At 44.1% G+C, this 21,250-nt stretch overlaps 1 protein-coding gene across 1 annotated transcript in view; it reads left to right on the forward strand.

The window, feature by feature from the left end:
* Positions 1-21,250, forward strand: part of SRRM3 (serine/arginine repetitive matrix 3) — a 190,767-nt gene that overhangs the window by 53,800 nt on the left and 115,717 nt on the right. Inside the window, exon 2 of the mRNA XM_030186017.1 lies at positions 14,029-14,130. Within this exon, the coding sequence (XP_030041877.1) occupies positions 14,029-14,130 (102 nt within the window). The remainder of the gene's footprint in view (positions 1-14,028; positions 14,131-21,250) is intronic.

Here is a 21,250-nt window from a genome sequence, read left to right on the forward strand (position 1 = left end):
CTTGCTGACCTGAATATGTATACCCTGGAGGAAAGGAGAAACAGGGGTGATATGATACAGATGTTCAAATATTTGAAAGGTATTAATCCGCAAACGAACCTGTTCCGGAGACGGGAAGGTGGTAGAACGAGAGGACATGAAATGAGATTGAAGGGGGGCAGACTCACGGAAAATGTCAGGAAGTATTTTTTCACGGAGAGAGTGGTGGATACTTGGAATGCCCTCCCACAGGAGGTGGTGGAGATGAAAACGGTAACGGAATTAAAAAATGCGTGGGGTAAACATAAAGGAATCCATTTCAGTAGGAATAGATCCTCAGAAGCCTAGCGGAGATTAGGCAGCGCTAGTGGTTGGGAGGCGGGGCTAGTACTGGGCAGACTTCTACGGTCTGTGCCCTGAAAATGGTAGATACAAATCAAGGTCAGGTATACATATAAAGTAGCACATATGAATTTATCTTGTTGGGCAGACTGGATGGACCGTACAGGTCTTTTTCTGCCATCACCTACTATGTTACTATGTTTGGGGGCTATCAGCCATTTTTTTTTTTTTTTAGAGCTCTCCAAACATGATCTTTCCTTGCAGACTTAGATGCACATGATCCTCCTTCAGTGCAAGAGCAGCCTAATGGTTAGTGCAGTAATATGAAAATCTGGAGTACTAGGTAGAGAATGACATGGGGACAAAATTTGTTCCCATCCCTGCCCCATCCCCACCGGTTCTTTCTCCGTCCCTGCAAGCCCTGTCTCCATCCCCATCCCGTCTCCGCAGGCTCTGTCTCCGTCCCCGCCCCGTACCGCGGGCTCTTCTCATCTGCAGAAGCCTCAAACATTTAAATCTTTTTATTAAAGTATAAAAAGGAACAATATGCTGTGCAACTGTTGTGTATAAATTACAAATAGAAAACAACAATAACAATGAGCAGCTATAATCAGTGCCGTAGCGAGGGCTAATGGCACCCGGTGCGGGTCGCCGCTGCGCAACCCCCCCCCCCGGGTGCAGCATGGTGCGACCCCCCCCCCCTCTGTGGCGCACCCCCCTCCCCCCCGGACCGCATTCTTACCTGCGGAGGGCCGATCCGCCCCGAGGTGCACGTCACTCGGAGCTGCGTCGGCCCCGCTGGTTCCCTGCTCTCTCTGCCCCGAACAGGAAGTAACCTGTTCCGGGGCAGAGGGAGCAGGGAACCAGCGGGGCCGGCACCCCCCGTGCACGTGCACCCGGGGCGGACCACCCCCCTCCCCGCCCCACCCCCTTCCTACGCCACTGGCTATAACAACCCTACTACAACCACCATCCTCTACCCTTCCAATCCCAACAATAGCTGACTTCTACTTCCCCAAGGAATCCTAATCCACCCTGTTAAAATGTCCAGGGGTACAAAATATAACCCGTCTGTATGCCCTAGAGGGGAGAAATATGTCCTATGAAGCACCGTTATGATTTTTTAAATCTGCGGTGAATAAGAAGTCATCAACAATCTCAGGATTCAGTCTAGCTCTCCTGTCTTCCACAGTCCCTCCTGCAATAGAAGATGTCTTCTTAGTAGATGTGCTGGTAGCAGGATGTACAGGATCCTCCATGCAAATTTTGCTAGGTGTGGCCAGCACCTCAACAATTGCTCCTCAACAATTCATAATAAACCTAACAAACCACATAAACTACATGCTACAAAATGGACTCTTCCCAAAAGAAAAAGGAAAAATCTTATTCACACCAATTCCTAAAGACACAAAGAAAAACACGAGCGAAATAACCAACTACAGGCCAATTGCATCCATACCACTAATAACCAAGATAACTGAAGGTATGGTACCAAACAACTCACAAACTATCTAGACAAACATTCAATACTGCATGATGCCCAATCAGGATTCCGTTCGAATCACAGCACAGAAACGGTATTAGTCACCCTTATGACCAAATTCAAACAAATAATTGCAACCGGCAACAATATACTCCTCCTACAATTTGACATGTCCAGCGCCTTCGACATGGTTGACCATGAAATCTACTACACATACTTGAATACTTTGGCATCGGAGGAAATGTCTTGAATTGGTTCAAGGGGTTCCTAACCCTGCGCTCGTATCAAGTCACATCAAATTCAACCACGTCCAAGGCATGGATACCTGAATGTGGAGTCCCACAAGGATCACCTCTCTCTCCAACTATATTCAACCTAATGATGATCCCTTTAGCAAAACTCCTATCAAACCATAACCTCAACCCGTATATATACGCGATTGATGTGACAATATACATCCCATTCAAACAAGACATCAAAGAAATCTCCAGCGAAATCAATCAAAGTCTACACATCATGAACACATGGGCAGATGCATTCTGCCTGAAACTAACGCAGAAAAAAACCCAATGCCTGATACTCACCTCCCAATACAACACAACTGAATTCAACGTGATAAACACACCAAACCTAAAACTTCCAATCTCAGAAACGCTAAAAAATCCTTGGAGTGACTATCGACCGCCACCTAACACTCGAAACTCACGCAAACAACATAACCAAGAAGATGTTCTTCAGCATGTGGAAATTGAAAAGGATTAGACCATTCTTCCCAAGATTCGTCTTCCGCAGCCTAGTGCAATCCCTCGTCCTTAGCCACTGGATTACTGCAACTCATTATACGCAGGCTGCAAAGAGCAAATACTGAGGAAACTTCAAACAGCCCAGAACACAGCAGCCAGGCTCATCTTCGGAAACCTAAATATGAAAGGGCAAAACCACTACGAGAGAAACTACATTGGCTTCCACTCAAGGACCGCGTTACTTTTAAAACTTGCACACTAGTCCATAAGATCATTTACGGTGAAGCCCCAGCGTACATGTCTGATTAATAGACCTACCACCTAGAAACGCCAAAAGATCATCCCGAACTCACCTCAACCTTCATTACCCAACCTGCAAGGGCTTGAAGTACAAGATGATACACGCGTCAACCTTTTCCTACCAAGAGCACGAAGTCTTGGAATACATTTACCGCGCAACCTAAGAATGATTAACGAACAAGCCTCCTTCCGTAAACTACTGAAGACACACCTGTTTGAACCAAACTTACGGAAAGAGCCAAAACACATAGAGACCACTCACTGTACACAATGCAATACACATCCACATCTGATCCATCATCCCTTTATCCAGTCAATCATACATTCACCCACGGAACTATGTACACTATATGTCTAGGTGCCTAATAATGCCCTTTTTTCCCATTGTCTTCTTCTAATGTTTCTATGTTGTTGTCACCATTGTTATACTACCAATGATATTCGAATGTCTCGCACAACTCTGTTCAATGTAATCCATAACCTAGTCGTAACAAATGTATTTCTATTATTCAAGTCTTATTGTAAGCCACACTGAGCCCGCAAATAGGTGGGAAAATGTGGGATACAAATGCAATAAATATAAATAAATAATGTTTGCTTGTTTTTCCAAAAAATAAAAATGTTGTCTTCATCAAACATAAATAACAGTCCAGTTCATTAACAAGCTTCAAAGTAGAAAGTGACATGGAGACAACATTTGTCCCCATCCTCGCCCTATCCCTGTAGGATCTGTCCACGTCCCCACCCTGTCCCCATGTCATTCTCTAATACTGGGTTCAATTTCCACTGGCTCCTTGTGACCCTAGGCAAGACACTTAACCCTCCATTGCCCCAGGTACAAAAACCACCTTAGAGCCTACTAGGGACAGAGAAAGTACCTGCATGTAATGGGTACAGTGCTGCATGTGTCTAGTGGCGTTATAGAAATGATAAGGTAGTAGTAGTACTGTGTGGCTTCTAAATCTAATCCTGGATAAATTCTAATGGGTCTGGTCTTCAGCTTAAACAAGGTTCATAGTCCAAATATTTGCAGTTATATTTAAAAAAAAACCAAAGAACAATTCCACATACGAAGCTAAGCTCAAAACAAAAAAAAGTGGATCTTTGATTCACCTATAGAAAAACTACAATAGCAACATTCAATTCTTCCGTCTTCAATGTTGTAGTGCAAAAGTTTTAGTTCATAAATATCAGTGCTAACGGGAGGAAAAAGGCCTCAGCAATCACAAGCTCTTGCTGTGGAAATCAGTTATTGTCCAATCAGCTCCGTCATTACGACGAGCTTTTTTCAGTTCTGTGACCTTTATGAAACTCTAACTGGTGAGGGTGAAAGGAGATGTTATCATTCCAGAATCTCATAGCTTGCTGGAATACCGCTTTTTCAGCTATCTTAGGAAGTGTTAGAGGACGTTTTTCCCAATATCTGGGTGGTGCCCACCTATGTAATAGTGATCATCACAACGATATGGTTTGATATAAGGGCAAAGTGGAGTGCAGACGCACAAAACTCAAAAGTACTGGATTTCATACGTACTGATCTTGATAAATGGGGGAATATTTGAAGAGGGAGCTGTTGGCATGGGAATGCGTAGAAGTGGAAAATCGGTAGGCAAAGCTAAAGGCTGCTACTACATATCCAGGAATGTGTTCACCATAATCATAAGTTCAATGACCCAGCGCAGCTTGGCAAGGGCTTCCTGATGACTGTATATATCATTCAGCCTTTGATTATCAGAATGAATTCAAAGGCTGAATGATATATGCAGTCAACAGGAAGCCCTTGCCAAGCTGCGCTGGGTCATTGAATCCAAATTTGTGAGGATATCGTATTGGCTACGGAGCTGTAGTAGCTGAAGGAGTTCTGTTTATTGATACTACTCACTGCTGGGGGAGAGAAAACTTTTTGAACTGGCTATGGGACATGAGAATGGCATAAGGACATGAACTTATGATTATGGTGAACATATTTCTGGATATGTAGTAGTGAGTTAGTATTGTGTTATATATGATATGCCTTTAAATGGAATGTAGTCGGTTGAATGATGAGGTGAAAGGCTGGTATGAATGAGTTCCAGTGTCTGCATAGAGGATTAGGTATATTTCATGGAAAAACTGTTATTCATAATAAAGTTTGTGGAAAAACGTAACGGGGCCTTGTTCATCACAGCCAGAGTCACCGTCTAAGTGTCATGCGACATATCCACATACATGCAACCATTTAAGTTTAGGTTTTTTATAACTTCCATTTCTAATTAGAGATTCTCTGTGTTCATCCATACCTTTTTGAATTTCATTACCATTTGTATCTCTACTACCTCCTTAATGGAGATGTTCCACATCATTCATTTGGCAGGATTTTCCTTTGGTAAAACTATGTTGCCTCGGATACTGTAACCCATTGGCTTCTAGAAAGCTAAACTATCCTTTCTTTAAGCAGTGACTCCATTATTTTTACTACCACTGACGTGAGACTTACCAGTCTGTAGTTTCCACTTCTTCCCCGTCTCTGCTTTTGTGAAGAGGGACCACATCCGCTCGTCTCCAATCCTGTGGAACCTCTCCCGTCTCCAAAGATCTATTAAATATACCTTTAAGAGTTCCTGCCAGGACCTCTCTGAGCTCCCCTGAGTATCCAGGGACGTATCCCATCTGACCCCATAGCTTTGTCACCTCACATTCTCAAGCTGCTTATAAACTCTTTCTTCCATAAATGGCACAATATCCACTCCATTCCCAGATAGTCCTTCTCCAGGATTTTCCTTCATGAACACCGAAGAGAAGTAATTGTTTAGCACGTTCACTTTATCCTCATCACTCTCCATATAGCCATTCTCATTATCTTTCAGCCTTGCAATTCCATTCCTATTTTTCTCCTTTCTCCAATATATCTGGAAATGGCTTCCTCACCTCTCTTTACATCTTGAGCCATTTTTCTTCTGCTTGTGCTTTCACTAGCCATATGTCCGTCTTCGCTTCTTTGATTTTAATCCGACAATCTTTCCCGTGATCCTCTCATTGCGTTCTTTTGTATTCTTGAACAAAGCCTCTTTTGCTCTTATTTTTTCAGCTACTTGTTTGGAGAACCATATAGGCTTCCTGTGTCTCTTGTTTTTGTTTACTTTCCTTGCATAAAGATCAGTTGCCATATTATAGCAGCTTTTAGCTTTGCCTACTGATTTTTCCACTTCTATGCCTTCCCATGCCAACAGCTCCCTCTTCAAATATTTCCCCCAATTTTATCAAGATCAGTATGTCTGAATCCACTTTTGCCCTTATATCAAACCATAGCGTGTGATGATCACTATTACATATGGTGGGCACCCACCCAGATATTGGAAAAACGTCCTCCAACACTTCCTAAGATAGCTGAAAAAGCGGTATTCCAGCAAGCTTATGAGATTCTGAATGATACATCTCCTTTCACCCTCACCAGTTAGAGTTTCATAAAGGTCACAGAACTGAAACAATTCTTCTTCTATTGCTTAACGATATAGAGGGGCATAATCGACCAGAAACGCCTATCTCCATGGGCGTTTATCTCCGAGAACGGGTCCGTGAAGGGGCGGAGTGAACCGTATTTTCAAAAAAAATAGACGCCCATGTGTTATTCGCCAAGGTGTGAGCTGGGCGATTTCATTTTCCATTATCGCTGAAAAGCAAAAACGCCCAGCTCAAAAACGAATAAATCCAAGGCATTTGTTCGTGGGAGGGGCCAGGATTCATAGTGCACTGGTCCCCCTCACATGCCAGGACACCAACCGGGCACCCTAGGGGGCACTTTTACAAAAACAAAAAAAAAAAGGTAAAAGAGCTCCCAGGTGCATAGCACCCTTCCCTTGGGTGTTGAGCCCCCCAAATCCCCCCCCAAACCTACTGCCCACAAGTCTACACCATTACTATAGCCCTAAGAGGTGAAGGGGGGCACCTACATGTGGGTACAGTGAGTTTGGGGGGGTTGGACGACTAAGCATTAAGCAGCACAATTGTAACAGGTAGGGGGGGGATGGGCCTGGGTCCACCTGCCTGACGTCCACTGCACCCCCTAACAACTGCTCCAGGGACCTGCATACTGCTGCTTGGGAGGAGGGTATGACATTTGAGGGTGAAAGTAAAAAGTTGTGAAACATCATTTTTTTTGTGGTGGGAGGGGGTTAGTGACCACTGGGGGAGTCAGGGGAGGTCATCCCCGACTCCCTCTGGGGGTCATCTGGTCATTTAGGGCACTTTTTGGGGCCTTATTCGTGAAAAAACAGGGTCCAGGAAAAGTGCCCTAAATTCTAGCTACAAACGTATCCATTATCGGTGAAAGGCGCCCATCTCTGTTCGGGTGATAACCATGCCCCAGTTCCGCCTTCACCACGCCTCCGACACGCCCCCGTCAACTTTGTCCGCATCCGCGACGGAGTGCAGTTGAAAGCGTCCAAAGTTCGGCTTTCGATTATACCGCTTTATTTGTTTTTGTGAGAAAACGCCCATCTCCCGATTTAGGTCGGAACTTGGGCGTTTTTCTCGTTCGATTATAAGCAGGATAGTCAGTCACATGGATTTGAAAAAAAAAAGCTGCCCTTCTGAAACAGCTGTTCTCATATCAGCATTTGATTTGGTTGACTATTCCTTTCTTTTCTCGCCTACATGATTCTGGATTAAGAGGCTCAGTGCTAATATGGTTCTGAATAACTGGGTATGTTTTGTTATTACATATTATACAATACATTTTTGTGCATGTTCTGGTATTGCATATATTATATAACAAACAGTTGGGCATGTTTTACCATCATATACTTTCTAAAACCTTTTAGATATTACTCATAGAGGGGCATAATCGAACGAAAACGTCTATCTCCATGGGCGTTTATCTCCGAGAACGGGTCGTGAAGGGGCGGACCGAACTGTATTTTCGAAAAAAAATAGACGTCCATGTTTTAGTCGACCAATTTGTGAGCTGGGCGTTTTTGTTTTTCAGCGATATGGAAATGAAAGCGCACCAGCTCAAAAAACGAATAAATCCAAGGCATTGTTCGTGGGAGGGGCCAGGAGTCGTAGTGCACTGGTCCCCTTCACATGCCAGGACACCAACCGGGCACCCTAGGGGGCACTTTTACAAAAACAAAAAAAAAAAGGTAAAAGAGCTCCCAGGTGCATAGCACCCTTCCTCTTGTGTGTTGAGCCCCCCCAAATCCCCCTCGAAACCCACTGCCCACAAGTCTACACCATTACTATAGCCCTAAGGGGTGAAGGGGGGCAACCTACATGTGGGTACAGTGGGTTTGGGGGGCGGTGTGGAGGGCTCCCATTTACCAGCACAAGTGTAACAGGTGGGGGGGATGGGCCTGGGTCTACCTGCCTGACGTCCACTGCACCCCCTAATAACTGCTCCAGTGACCTGCATACTGCTGCCAGGGAGGTGGGTATGACATTTGAGGGTGAACATAAAAAGTTTGTGAAATGGCATATTTTTGTGGTGGGAGGGGGTTTGTGACCACTGGGGGAGTCAGGGGAGGTCATCCCCGACTCCCTCCAGGGTCATCTGGTCGTTTAGGGCACTTTTTGGGGCCCTATTCGTGGAAAAACAGGGTCCAGGAAAAGTGCCCTAAATTCTAGCTACAAACGCATACTTTTTTTCCATTATCAGCGAAAGGCGCCCATCTCTGTTCGGGTGATAAACCACGCCCCAGTCCCGCCTTCACCACGCCTCCGACACGCCCCCGTCAACATTGTACGCTTCTGCGATGGAGTGCAGTTGAAAACGTGCAAGTTCGGCTTTCGATTATACCGCGTTATTCGTTTTTGGGAGATAAACGCCTATCTCCCGATTTAGGTCGCAATATAGGCGTTTTGTCTTTCGATTATAAGCTGGATAGTAATCTACCTTGGTAAATTATTTAAACTAATAACTGCATATCTAGATATATTTGTAAAATTGATGTAAATTGTATTTTATTTAATTCATTCTTTATTTACATTCATATTCATATCAATTGGAGCGTACATTTTAAAGATATATATATGTGTGTAGAAAACGTAGCTTCAATCTGAGTGATCTGTACATCAAGAAAACATACCTGCTCCACAGAACAAATAGATGTGAACTGGAGTGCTGAATTCCGTTGATTTAGTCATGCAACAAACTCCTCCAAGTGTGCTGATCACCCCTCCAAAGAACAGAAATGTCATCGATGAATCTTCACCACAGAAAGATGTTGCTGCGGAAGGGAGAATCGAGTAGCCAGTCTTTTTCAAACCTAGCCATGAAAAGATTGGCAAATGGCAGGGCAAATGTTGCACCCATTGCTACTCCTGAGACCTGAAAAAACAATTGATCCTCAAAAAGAAAAAAACTTCACACAAAGAGCTACCTTAGCCAGCTCAAACAAAAAATCCATGGGCACATCATGTTGGCGCACTCTAGATTCTAAAGCATCCCACGTGACGGTCAGAGCTGGTCTTGTAGTAAACACTGTTGTTTTTTTAATTTGATTTGTTCAATATAACATCAATACAAGATTGAATTAGGATAATAAGTTCAAGAAACATCCCAAGAAACAATACAGAAAAATGAAAAAAGAAATTAGCTCAACATAGTCCACAATAAAAGAGAAACAAGAATCCCAACTATTCCGAGGAAGCAGAAATTTACAGGAAACACAAATATAATTTGGCAGGGTTGAACATCCTATTACAAGTAGCTCTGAAAAACAGGCGTAGCTCATTCTCCACTGACAGCAGATTCTTTGCCTTCTAGAAAAAACTGAAGTTTAGATAATCATACTTCTATATGAAGTATATAAACGTAATATACATTTACAAAGATACCTTACATATACCGAAGAGAAAACGACATTGACCCAGACTCTATCTCCCACCTTACCTTCCTCTCTATCACCTATCTCTACCTACCCATCCATCCTATTACTACGTTATACTTAATTTCCTACTTTACATAACAAAATTCTGTGTTACCTATTACTATGTAAGCCGCATTGAGCCTGCTTTGAGTGGGAAAGTGCGGGATACAAATGTAATAAATAAGTAAATCTCAACTGAAACAGCACCAAAGTCCAAAACTGTTTTGACAAAGGCTCAAAAGCTGCCTGCATCTGGCTTGGGTAGCTTTAGCTACATCAGGTAATATTGAAAACTTTGACGTCAAAGAAATTTAGTCTTTAGCCTTAAAATCAAGTCGCAACAAAGCTTCTTTATCTTGCTTAAAGACAAAAGTCACCATAAGGTTGTTCTCAGCATAACCTCCTCCTGTAAGTTCAAGTTCAGACTGTCTGAGGAAACATCCACCACTGATGAGTCTCGTTCTGGAGTAGACTGTTTCTTAGACACCAGCAAATAAAATATTCCATGCAATGGAGGAAGCGTCTCAGAGTATTTGTAAACCTCTTGAAGGTATTTATAAAAAGTTTCCTTAGGTGATAGAGACAGTAACCGAGAAAAATTAACTGGCGAAATATTTAAAATTTAGTATAATTTTCAAGTTCTCAATCTTCCTCTGAAACATTAAGAGGGTGTTTGAGAATTTTTAAGTTGATTAACTTGCCTGTTAAGTCCTCTTTCTTCAATGAGTTTTTAATGTTTCTTCAAACTGCTGAATCTTGAAGGCGTGCTCAGCCACCAAAGGAAGAACTGAGGAACATACCTTATAGATGGACTCCAAGCCAGACCAAATGGAGTCAAAGGTTACCTCTGTTGGCTTAACCAGGGGGAAGGATGACCAACTTCTCCCCTGGACCTGCTTTGGCTCCTGCGTTCTCAGCCAGCGTTGCGATCTGGCTGGGAGATGGTAAAGAGTGGCTTAGTGGTTAGGATGGTGGTCTTTGGTCCTGGGGAACTGAGGAACTGAGTTCAATTCCCACTTCAGGCACAGGCAGCTCCTTGTGACTCTGGGCAAGTCCCTTAACCCTCCATTGCCCCATGTAAGCCGCATTGAGCCTGCCATGAGTGAGAAAGCGCAGGTACAAATGTAACAAAAATAAAATAGATTCTATTGGAGATTCTACATGGAATGTTGCTACTATTGGAGATTCTACATGGAATGTTGCTACTATTGGAGATTCTACATGGATGTGCTATTCCACTAGCAACATTCCATGTAGAAGGCTGCGCAGGCTTCTGTTTCTGTGAGTCTGACGTCCTGCACGTACGTGCAGGACGTCAGACTCACAGAAGCAGAAGCCTGCGCGGCCACATTGGTGATCTGCAAGGGCCAACTTCTACATGGAATGTTGCTAGTGGAACTCTGGGCAAGTCACTAACCTCCATTGCCCCATGTAAGCCGCATTGAGCCTGCCATGAGTGGGAAAGCGCGGGGTACAATGTAACAAAAATAAAACAAAGGCTCCGGGGCAGAGAGAGAAGCCTGCCCTCCTGCAGTAACTGAAAAAGGCAGTGAAATTCCAGACACCGACAGCATCCCAGGCTTCGCCTTGCTTCAGAGCGCCAGGGGAACCAGAGAGCCCATCGGGCCGAACAACGCCTTGCTCTCTAGTGCAGGGCTCTTCCTCCCGCGCCCTGTGCAACAGATTCGCCCGTAGTGGCATCTCAGCAGTGAACTGAATAATCGTCGTCTGCCTTATGGAAAGACCAACAGCGGTGGAGGGAAGCTGGGTCTTTCCTTTCCATTTTGTTTAAGTGAAGTGCGCGCTGAAACAAAAAGAGAAAAACGGAGAGGCAGAGGAGCTCAGTTCACCACTTCCTGCCGGCAGCCATCTTGCCTATAGTAAACACTTTGTCATTTAAATTTCATCTTAATTTCCAGCCTGTTAACCAGAATCCAGCGCCCGCAGAGCTGAAATTATAGTTTTTAATTTACACATTTTTGCTACAAGCACATCAGTATTAGCTAAGTAAAAGCATGGTTTTTTTTTAGTGCAAATTTTAACAGTATTTTATATATCCTTGTTTATTTCACACGAGTTGAATAGAACAAAGCCCTGGCTGTCACCTTTGAGTAGGACTGGGGTGAGAAGGCCATGGGGAAAAATAAAAGTTTGCCACTGCAGGATTGCCAAGTAAGTAGCAAAGAAGGAAAAGATGCGAACAGCTCAGAGGGAAGCCATGTAATCCTCTCTCATTTTTTTCTCTTTTCACAGGTCATTAATTCTGACAGTGGTGGAAGGGGAATAGGGCAGTGCAGTTAATTGACTGTTGTTCAAGCTTGTTCTCAGATTCAGCCAGTTGGTCAATACTTTTTGTTTTATGACATTATGGAGACAATTCTTTTCGTATCATCTTTCTTTTCTTTTAATTAAAGACAGGCGCATATTATTCCTTATCAGGTAGTGGAAAGTGCTTGATTCTACAGATTCAGTGCTTTTATTGCCCTAGTCAGAAATAAGTTTGGCGATTTCTCCTCCTGCAGGGATAGACTAATTGATTAATTCAAAACCAGATCCTCAGGGACCACCTGTCCGTTGGTTTCAGGATTTCTGCATACACCACTTCCTCTTTTCTATCTACACTTCTTCCCTTGGTTCATTAATCTCATCCCATGGCTTTTCCTACCATCTCTATGCTGATGACTCCCAAATCTACCTTTCTACCCCTGATATCTCACCTTGCATCCAAACCAAAGTTTCAGCGTGCTTGTCTGACATTGCTGTCTGGATGTCTCAACGCCACCTGAAATTAAATATGACCAAAACCGAGCTTCTCATTTTCCCCCCCAAACCCACCTCCCCGCTACCCCGTTTCTATTTCTGTTGATGGCTCTCTCATTCTCCCTGTCTCCCTCAGCTCGAAACCTTGGGGTCATCTTTGACTCTTCTCTCTCCTTCTCTGCTCATATCCAGCAGACCGCCAAGACCTGTTGTTTCTTTCTTTACAACATCCGTAAAATCCGCCCCTTTCTTTCCGAGCACTCTACCAAAACCCTCATCCACACCCTTGTCACCTCTCGTTAGACTACTGCAATCTGCTTCTTGCTGGCCTCCCACTTAGTCACCTCTCCCCTCCTCCAGTCGGTTCAAAACTCTGCTGCCCGTCTCATCTTCCGCCAGGGTCGCTTTACTCATACTACCCCTCTCCTCAGACCCTTCACTGGCTCCCTATCCGTTTTCGCATCCTGTTCAAACTTCTTCTACTAATCTATAAATGTATTCACTCTGCTGCTCCCCAGTATCTCTCCACACTCGTCCTTCCCTACACCCCTTCCCGTGCACTCCGCTCCATGGATAAATCCTTCTTATCTGTTCCCTTCTCCACTACTGCCAACTCCAGACTTCGCGCCTTCTGTCTCGCTGCACCCTACGCCTGGATAAACTTCCTGAGCCCCTACGTCTTGCCCCATCCTTGGCCACCTTTAAATCTAGACTGAAAGCCCACCTCTTTAACATTGCTTTTGACTCGTAACCACTTGTAACCACTCACCTCCACCTACCCTCCTCTCTTCCTTCCCGTTCACATTAATTGATTTGATTTGCTTACTTTATTTATTTCTTCTCTATTAGATTGTAAGCTCTTTGAGCAGGGACTGTCTTTCTTCTATGTTTGTGCAGCGCTGCGTATGCCTTGTAGCGCTATAGAAATGCTAAATAGTAGTAGTAGAATGCAAACATTGTTATTAATTTATTAACTGCCTGTATGAAGAAGAGATTCATATCATTTGTGGTCAGCACAAAAAACAGACTGGACAGATAGCCCTGAGGTCCAGATTAAGAACCTCTGGAGCTATTTTAATACGTTACACTCATTTTATGATTCTGAGATTGCAACGTAAATGGGTTGTTCCCCCCTCATGTTAGGACAGAACCTGAGTATGTTATTAATACACCCTGTTTAGGAATTAGTATTTTGTGGCACATTGATTAATTTTTCTATTGATTTTTTTCTATTGATTTTGTTTTGTCTGGTTTGTTTTTAGGTGTATTAGTTTTATGGTTTTAATTATGTATTTTTTTTGTTCACAGCTGAAGTTTTGGAGATAATGCAGAATATACAAATTTTTAAATAAATAAATAAAATGTGCCTGAAACCCTAACGTTGATAATTAATTAGAAAAGTGCCTGAAACACTGCAAATAGTTCTTAATGCTTGAAGTTAAGTAGGCAACTGAGACCCCTTTACAGTAGATTATCCATGTCCAGATTCCAGAGTGTATCACATAGTAGGATACTTGTGTGCAATTCTCCACACATGTGGCAGTTTTCTTATTCTACCCAATGTTGTTTGTTCCAGATATTCAGAAGAGGAGATCCAGCAGAAAGTTGGAACCTTCCGGCAAATGCTAATGGAGAAAGAGGGAGTACTAACCAGGGAGGACCAGCACGGTCGCCAGATGTGAGTACCAAAAGTTGTTTTTAAATAGCAAGGGATCGATATTCAGAGGGAATTAACTGCATCTCCTACTGTCCCAACCTGATATTCAGCGGCAGCTAATCAAATAGAATGTTGGGACGGAAGGAGCTGATCTTGATCTGTCCTTGCCGTTAGAAGTCTACCTAGCACTATCATGTGTGACACTCATCCTGGGCTCCTTTTACTAAGCGGCGGTAAGCCCAACGCGGGCTTACCGCTCGCTATTTATGAAGTACTGCCGGGCTACCACAACAGCCCGGCAGTACTTCCCACCCCTACCACACCGTCATTTCTGGCGAATACAAAAATTTGTAGCACCGGATAGTACTACTACTACTACTTAACATTTCTAGAGCGCTACTAGGGTTACGCAGCGCTGTACAAATTAACAATTAAGGACGGTTCCTGCTCGGAAGAGCTTACAATCTAAAGGACGAAATGTCAAGTTGGGGTAGATAAGTTTTCCTGAGAAGAGGTGAAGTGGTTAGGTGCCGAAGGCGATATTGAAGAGGTGGGCTTTGAGCATTGATTTGAAGATGGGTAGGGAGGGGGCACGGCGTATGGGCTCAGGGAGTTTGTTCCAGGCGTGGGGTGAGGCGAGACAGAAGGGGCGGAGCCTGGAGTTGGAGGTGGTGGAGAAGGGTACTGAAAGGAGGGATTTGTCTTGAGAGCGGAGGTTACGGGTAGGGACGTAAGGGGAGATGAGGGTAGAGAGGTACGGAGGGGCCGCAGATCGAGTGCATTTGTAGGTGGAGTAAGAGAAGCTTGAACTGTATGCGGTATCCGATTGGGAGCCAGTGAAGTGACTTGAGGAGAGGGGTGACATGAGTATATCGGTTAAGGCGGAAGATAAGACGTGCGGCAGAGTTCTGAAGGGAGATAGATGGCTACGTGGGAGGCCGGTCAGGAGTAGGTTGCAGTAGTCAAGGCGAGAGGTAATGAGAGAGTGGATGAGAGTTCGGGTGGTGTGCTCGGAGAGGAAGGCGCGAATTTTGCTAATGTTATAGAGGAAGAAGCGACAGGTCTTGGGTATCTGCTGGATGTGCGCAGAAAAGGAGAGGGAGGAGTCGAAGATGACACCGAGGTTGCGGGCAGATGAGACGGGGACGATGAGGGTGTTATCAACTGAGATAGAGAGTGAAGGGAGTACCTGGTGGTAAAGGGGAGAAGGGGACTGGGAAGGGGGGGGGTGTTCAGAGGGGAGAAGGGGGTTGGGGTGAGGAGAAGGGGACTGGGAAGGGGGGTGTTCAGAGGGGAGAAGGGGGTGGGGTGAGGAGAAGGGGACTGGGGAGGGGAGGGGGGTGTTCAGAGGGGAGAAGGGGGCATGACTGGGGCTGGTGGGAAAATGGGTCTGGGGCTGAAAAGGGGGTCCCTAATGCAAGGCATGTGGTTGAAGGGGGCTGGAACTGGGGGATGAAAAGGAGGGTAGGTGTGATAAGGGGGCTAGTACTGGAACTGGGGCTGAAAAGGGGACAGGGAGAAGTGGCTGGGGCTGAAGCTCAGGACTGGTGAGAGAAAAGGGTTGGGGCTGAAACTGCGGACTGGTGGGATAGTGGACTGAAACTGGGGGCTGAAAAGGGAGGGCAGGTGGGAGATGTGGGCTGGGGCTAGAACTAGGGACAGGTGGGATAAGGGGGCTAGAACTGGGGCTGAAAAAAGGGGCAGAGAGAGAGAGAGAGGGGGACAGATCCTGATGGAAGGGGGAGCGAGAGGGAGGGCAGACCCTGGATGGATGGGAGAGGGAGGGCAAATGGTGGATTGAAGGGGCAGAGAGAAAGGGCAGACAGTGTATGGAAGGGATAGAAAGGGCAAACAGTGAATGGAAGGGGGGGAGAGAGAGGGCAGACGTGCATGGAAGGGGCAGGGAGAGAGGGCAGACACTGGATGGCACAGAAAGAACAAAGACAGATGCTGGATGGAAGGAAGATAGTGAAAAGAAGATGAGGAAAACAGAAACCAGAGACAAACTAAATAAAATATATATTCTTGTTTTTTTTTGCTTTAGGATAAATTAGTATTGTAGCTGTGTTAATAAATGTTTATAATAGAACATGTAAATAAGGTAATCTTTTTATTGGACTAATTTTAATACATTTTACTTTCGGAGAATAAAACCCCCTTCCTCAGGTCAGGATAGGACACTAACAGTACTATACTGTATTGACCTGAGGAAGAAGGTTTTGGCCTCTGACAGCGAAATGTATTAGTCCAATAAAATGATATTATTTGTTTTATTTCTATTTGTTAATTTGTAACGTGGTGATTGGTATTTGTTAGTTTTTTCAAATTTACATCTGCTGTCTTTATATTTTGCACAGTACTAGGAGACATTTTCTGTTTCTGTGGTGTTGCATTGTATGCAGAGTCTGGCATCGGGGGTTCAGTTTAATTTTTGTCTAAATAGAAAGTTTATTATTGCTTATTCTATAGTGGATTAGGGTGTATCTGTGTTTGTGAAAAAGACATGGCTTTCAGTTGGCATTGACTGTGCAGGATTGACGATCTGTACTAATCTATCTGTTTTCGTTTTACAATAGGTGAATTGATGTTCTAGTGCTCACTGTAGTGTTTAAGATGCTTTCCTTTTCCTTATGTGACTCATAGAAACTGCTTATGGTATGGTAGAATTGCTCTATAGGTCCTGAGTGTTTTGTATTTTCGGTATGCCTAGTACTGGATTTTGGAGGGGGTGTTAAAAAATGACCAGCCCCAGGTGTCAACTACCCTAGGTACACCACTGACTAAACTTACTTGGTTTTGTATTTTTTAGATGTCATGAAGGTGACCAGCCAGATGTAGGTCCACTTTTGTATTTCTAAATGTGCTGAGTGATGTTTAGAAGGGTAGTTACTAATATGCACAATGGGAATAATGCATATTCATTGCCAAATAATGTGCATTAAATGGTAAAATGCTTTTTTTTTAATAGCACAGCACAAATTCAGTAATAAGAAGCCAGGCATGCAAGTACACACCTTGGGGTGCTGGTGTCCGAGGATCTGAAGGTTAAGAAACAATGCGACAAGGCCTTATCTTGCTAAAGATGTAAAAAGATATGCTCAGGTCAGCAAGTCTCTCCTCATACGGTTTGCAACGGAAATTCCATATCATTTTGTAACTTTTCTTTGCACCGCTTCCTGTCCTTTTACATCTTTAGCAAGATACGACCTCCAAACCTGAACACAATACTCCAAGTGGGGCCTCAACAACGACTTGTAGAGGGGCATAAACACCTCCTTTCTTCTGCCGGTTATACCCCTCTCTATGCAGCCTAGCATCCTTCTGGCCATGGCCGTCATCTTGTCACATTGTTTTTTCACCTTCAGATCCTCGGACATGAGCACCCCAAGGTCTTTTTCCTGACTCGAGCTAACTAATCTCTCTCCCCCTATTCAGTATCTCTCTTTTCAGCTTCTGCACCCCAAGTGCATCACTCTGCACTTCTTGGCATTACATTTTCACCTCCAACTCCCCCATTCACTTTCCCCCAGACTCTGGCTGAGTACTTTCATGATTAGGTTCACAAGATTAAACTTGAATTCTCAACCAGGTCACCTCCACCTCTCCTTCCCCAGTCCATTCTCTCAACCCTCCAACCCCTGCCTCCTTTTCTTCCTTTTCTGAAATCACTGAAGAGGAAACTACACATCTTCTTTCCTCCTCGAAACTAACTACCTGTTCCTCTGATCCTATTCCCACCCATCTACTTAACACTATCTCTCCTACTCTCATCCCTTTTATCTGTCATATCCTCAATCTTTCACTTTCCACTGCGACTGTTCCTGATGCCTTCAAATATGCCATAGTCACACCACTCCTTAAAAAACCTTCATTGGACCCTACCTGTCCTTCCAACTATCGCCCCATCTCCCTCCTCCCTTTCCTATCCAAGATACTTGAATGTGCTGTTCACCATCATTGCCCTGACTTTCTTTCATCTCAAGCTATTCTTGATCCACTTCAATCTGGCTTTCGCCCCCATCATTCAACCGAATAGCGCTTGCTAAAGTCTCCAATAACCTGTTTCTGGCCAGATCCAAAGGTCTCTATTCTATCCTCATCTTTCTCAATCTCTCTGCTGCTTTTGACACTGTTGATCACAGCCTACTCCTTGATACGCTGTCCTCACTTGGATTTCAAGGCTCTGTTCTTTCCTGGTTTTCTTCTTATCTCTCGCAGCATACTTTTAGTGTATACTCTGGTGGATCCTCCTCTATTTCTATCCCACTGTCAGTTGGTGTACCTCAGGGATCTGTCCTGGGACCTCTTCTTTTCTCCATCTATACTTCTTCCCTTGGTACTCTGATCTCATCCCATGGTTTTCAGTATCATCTTTACGCTGATGACTCCCAGATCTACCCTCTCCACACCAGAAATCTCAGCAGGAATCCAGGCCAAAGTATCAGCCTGCCTGTCTGACATTGCTGCCTGGATGTCTCATCTGAAACTAAACATGACCAAGACTGAGCTTCTTATCTTTCCACCTAAACCAACCTCTCCTCTTCCCCCATTCTCTATTTCTGTGGATAACACTCTCATCCTTCCTGTCTCATCAGCTCGTAACCTTGAGGTCATCTTTGACTCCTCCCTCTCCTTCTCTGCACATATTCAGCAGACCGCTAAAACCTGTTGTTTCTTTCTCTATAATACCACCAAAATTCGCCCTTTCCTTTCTGAGCACACTACCAGAACCCTCATCCACATTCTTATCACCTCTCGCTTAGACTATTGCAACTTGCTTCTCACAAGTCTCCCACTTAGCCATCTCTCTCCTCTTCAATCCATTCAAATTCTGCTGCATGACTAATATTCCACCAATGTCGCTATGCTCATATTAGCCCTCTCCTCAAGTCACTTCACTGGCTCCCTATCCATTTCCGCAAACAGTTCAAACTCCTCTTATTGACTTATAAGTGCATTCATTCTGCAGCTCCTCAGTACCTCTCCACTCTCATCTCTCCCTACATTCCTCCCCGGGAACTCCGTTCACTGGGTAAATCTCTTATCTGCACCCTTCTCTTCCACCGCTAACTCCAGACTCCGTTCCTTTTATCTTGCTGCACCATATGCCTGGAATAGACTTCCTGAGCCGATATGCCAAGCTCCATCTCTGGCTGTCTTCAAATCTAAGCTAAAAGCCCACCTTTTTGATGCTGCTTTTAACTCCTAACCCTTATTCAGCTGTTCAGAACCCTTATTTTATCATCCTCACTTTAATATTCCCTTATCTATTATTTGTTCTGTTTGTCTGTCCTAATTAGATTGTAAGCTCTGCCAAGCAGGGACTGTCTCTTCATGTTCAAGTGTACAGCGCTGCGTACATCTAGTAGCGCTATAGAAATGATAAGTAGTAGTAGTAGTAGTAGTAAAAATGAAAGATGGACGTCCATCTTGTTTCAAAAATATGGTTTTCCCACCCGCAGATTTGGACGTTTTACAAAGATGTCCAAATCGCAACTTGGATGTTTCTTTCGAAAATGCCCCTCTACGTTAGATGCTAGGCTGAGATTATCCTTTCTTCCTTCAAGGAGATGAACTCCATAGGGTTGGCAGACATGCAGACACTGTATTGGTAACACTAACATTGATTTCAAGCTGCTTAAAGAATTACAACAATGAAAATTGGTCTGAATGGGAAGAGAGGGTTCATGGACATTCAAATGAATAGAAGTCAAGACTGGCTGCCGTTCACATGGAACTTTCTGTGGTGCTGCTTTGTTCTTGTAGCATTGATGACTGGCAAACATAACAATAAGTTCAAGGTTTTCCTTTTTGTTAGCACTTTTATAAAATTTATTCTAGTCAATACTGCAGAAATAGCATTGCAGTGATGATTTATAGCTGTTTTTGTTCTGTTTGGAACTGTGGTCTATTTCAACCCATAAATACCCGAACAGGTCTAGTACTCATTCCCGAAGTATGTAGTGTTGCATAGAATAGCTCAGAAGGTGAGTTTCCTCGTATTGTTTTCACATTTCTGAGAAGACTGTGTATGGGGTTTTTTTATTCACACACCTGCAGTAAGGTAAAATATACTGTAGTTGAAATAAATTTCCATTCTTTGACATTACCTGGGGAACACGGACAAGGGCAGGCCTGGAGCCCTGCTAAATGGAGCCACACGACGGGTTAAAGGTGAACATAACTACTCTATTAATGTGCTGGGGTTGGGGAGAACTTTGTTCACTTCACAGGTAGGAAATCAATCAGTGGCGTGCCAAGGGTGGGGCAGTGGGGGTGGTCCACCCCAGGTGCATGCAGGAAGGGGGTGCAGGGAGCAGTCGTATGGCTGTCGGCTTATCCAGTTGCCTGCTCTCTCTGACGTTACTTCCTGTTCTGGGGCAGGGAACTGGTGGAGCCGACAGCTGCACGACTGCTTCCTGCACCCCTAGGAAATAAGAGCGATGTGCTTGGAGGGGTGAAGGTGATGTGCATAGGCGGTCGGTGGCCCAACTGTTTGGGGAGGCTAAAGGGGGCGGTGTTAGGGGGTGGGGCCAGGGGTGGAGCTTAAATACATAATTGTCTGATAACACGCAGAAAAAAAATAAATAAAAATAAGTCACAATTAATACCTTTTATTAAATTTAGATATTAGATATGTATCATATGTCAAAGAATAAAGTGGTTGCTCAAAACATATTCTAACCACAATCGCTCAACTGCAAAACACTATGCACAACTTTGTCCAAAAACACACTCAGAACCTTACTGTACCATAAATATTACACTGGGCAGAACCTAATACACTAATATACCACCCATACGGAAAATGCAGACCGTCAACAATATGAAACAAGGGATCATATCATCACAATTCTCATGTAGAGCCACAAAACACCCTAATTCATGTTTAATGTGGGATAAAATGCCATAAATAAGGAAATAAATATTAAACTTTTAATATTGAGCACCTAATTCTCAAAGTGGACATATTACAAACACTATAATGAAAATAAAATGATCTTTTCTACCTTTGTTGTCTGGTGACTTTTTCTGATCATGCTGGCCCAGTATCCGTTCTGCTGCTATCTGTCCTCAGTGCAGGTCAGGAAGTCATCCTCGTTAAATATCTCCCTGACAACCCAGGACATCTCCAGCCAAC

Source organism: Microcaecilia unicolor, chromosome 13, assembly GCF_901765095.1.
Source record: "Microcaecilia unicolor chromosome 13, aMicUni1.1, whole genome shotgun sequence".
Lineage (NCBI taxonomy): Eukaryota > Metazoa > Chordata > Amphibia > Gymnophiona > Siphonopidae > Microcaecilia > Microcaecilia unicolor.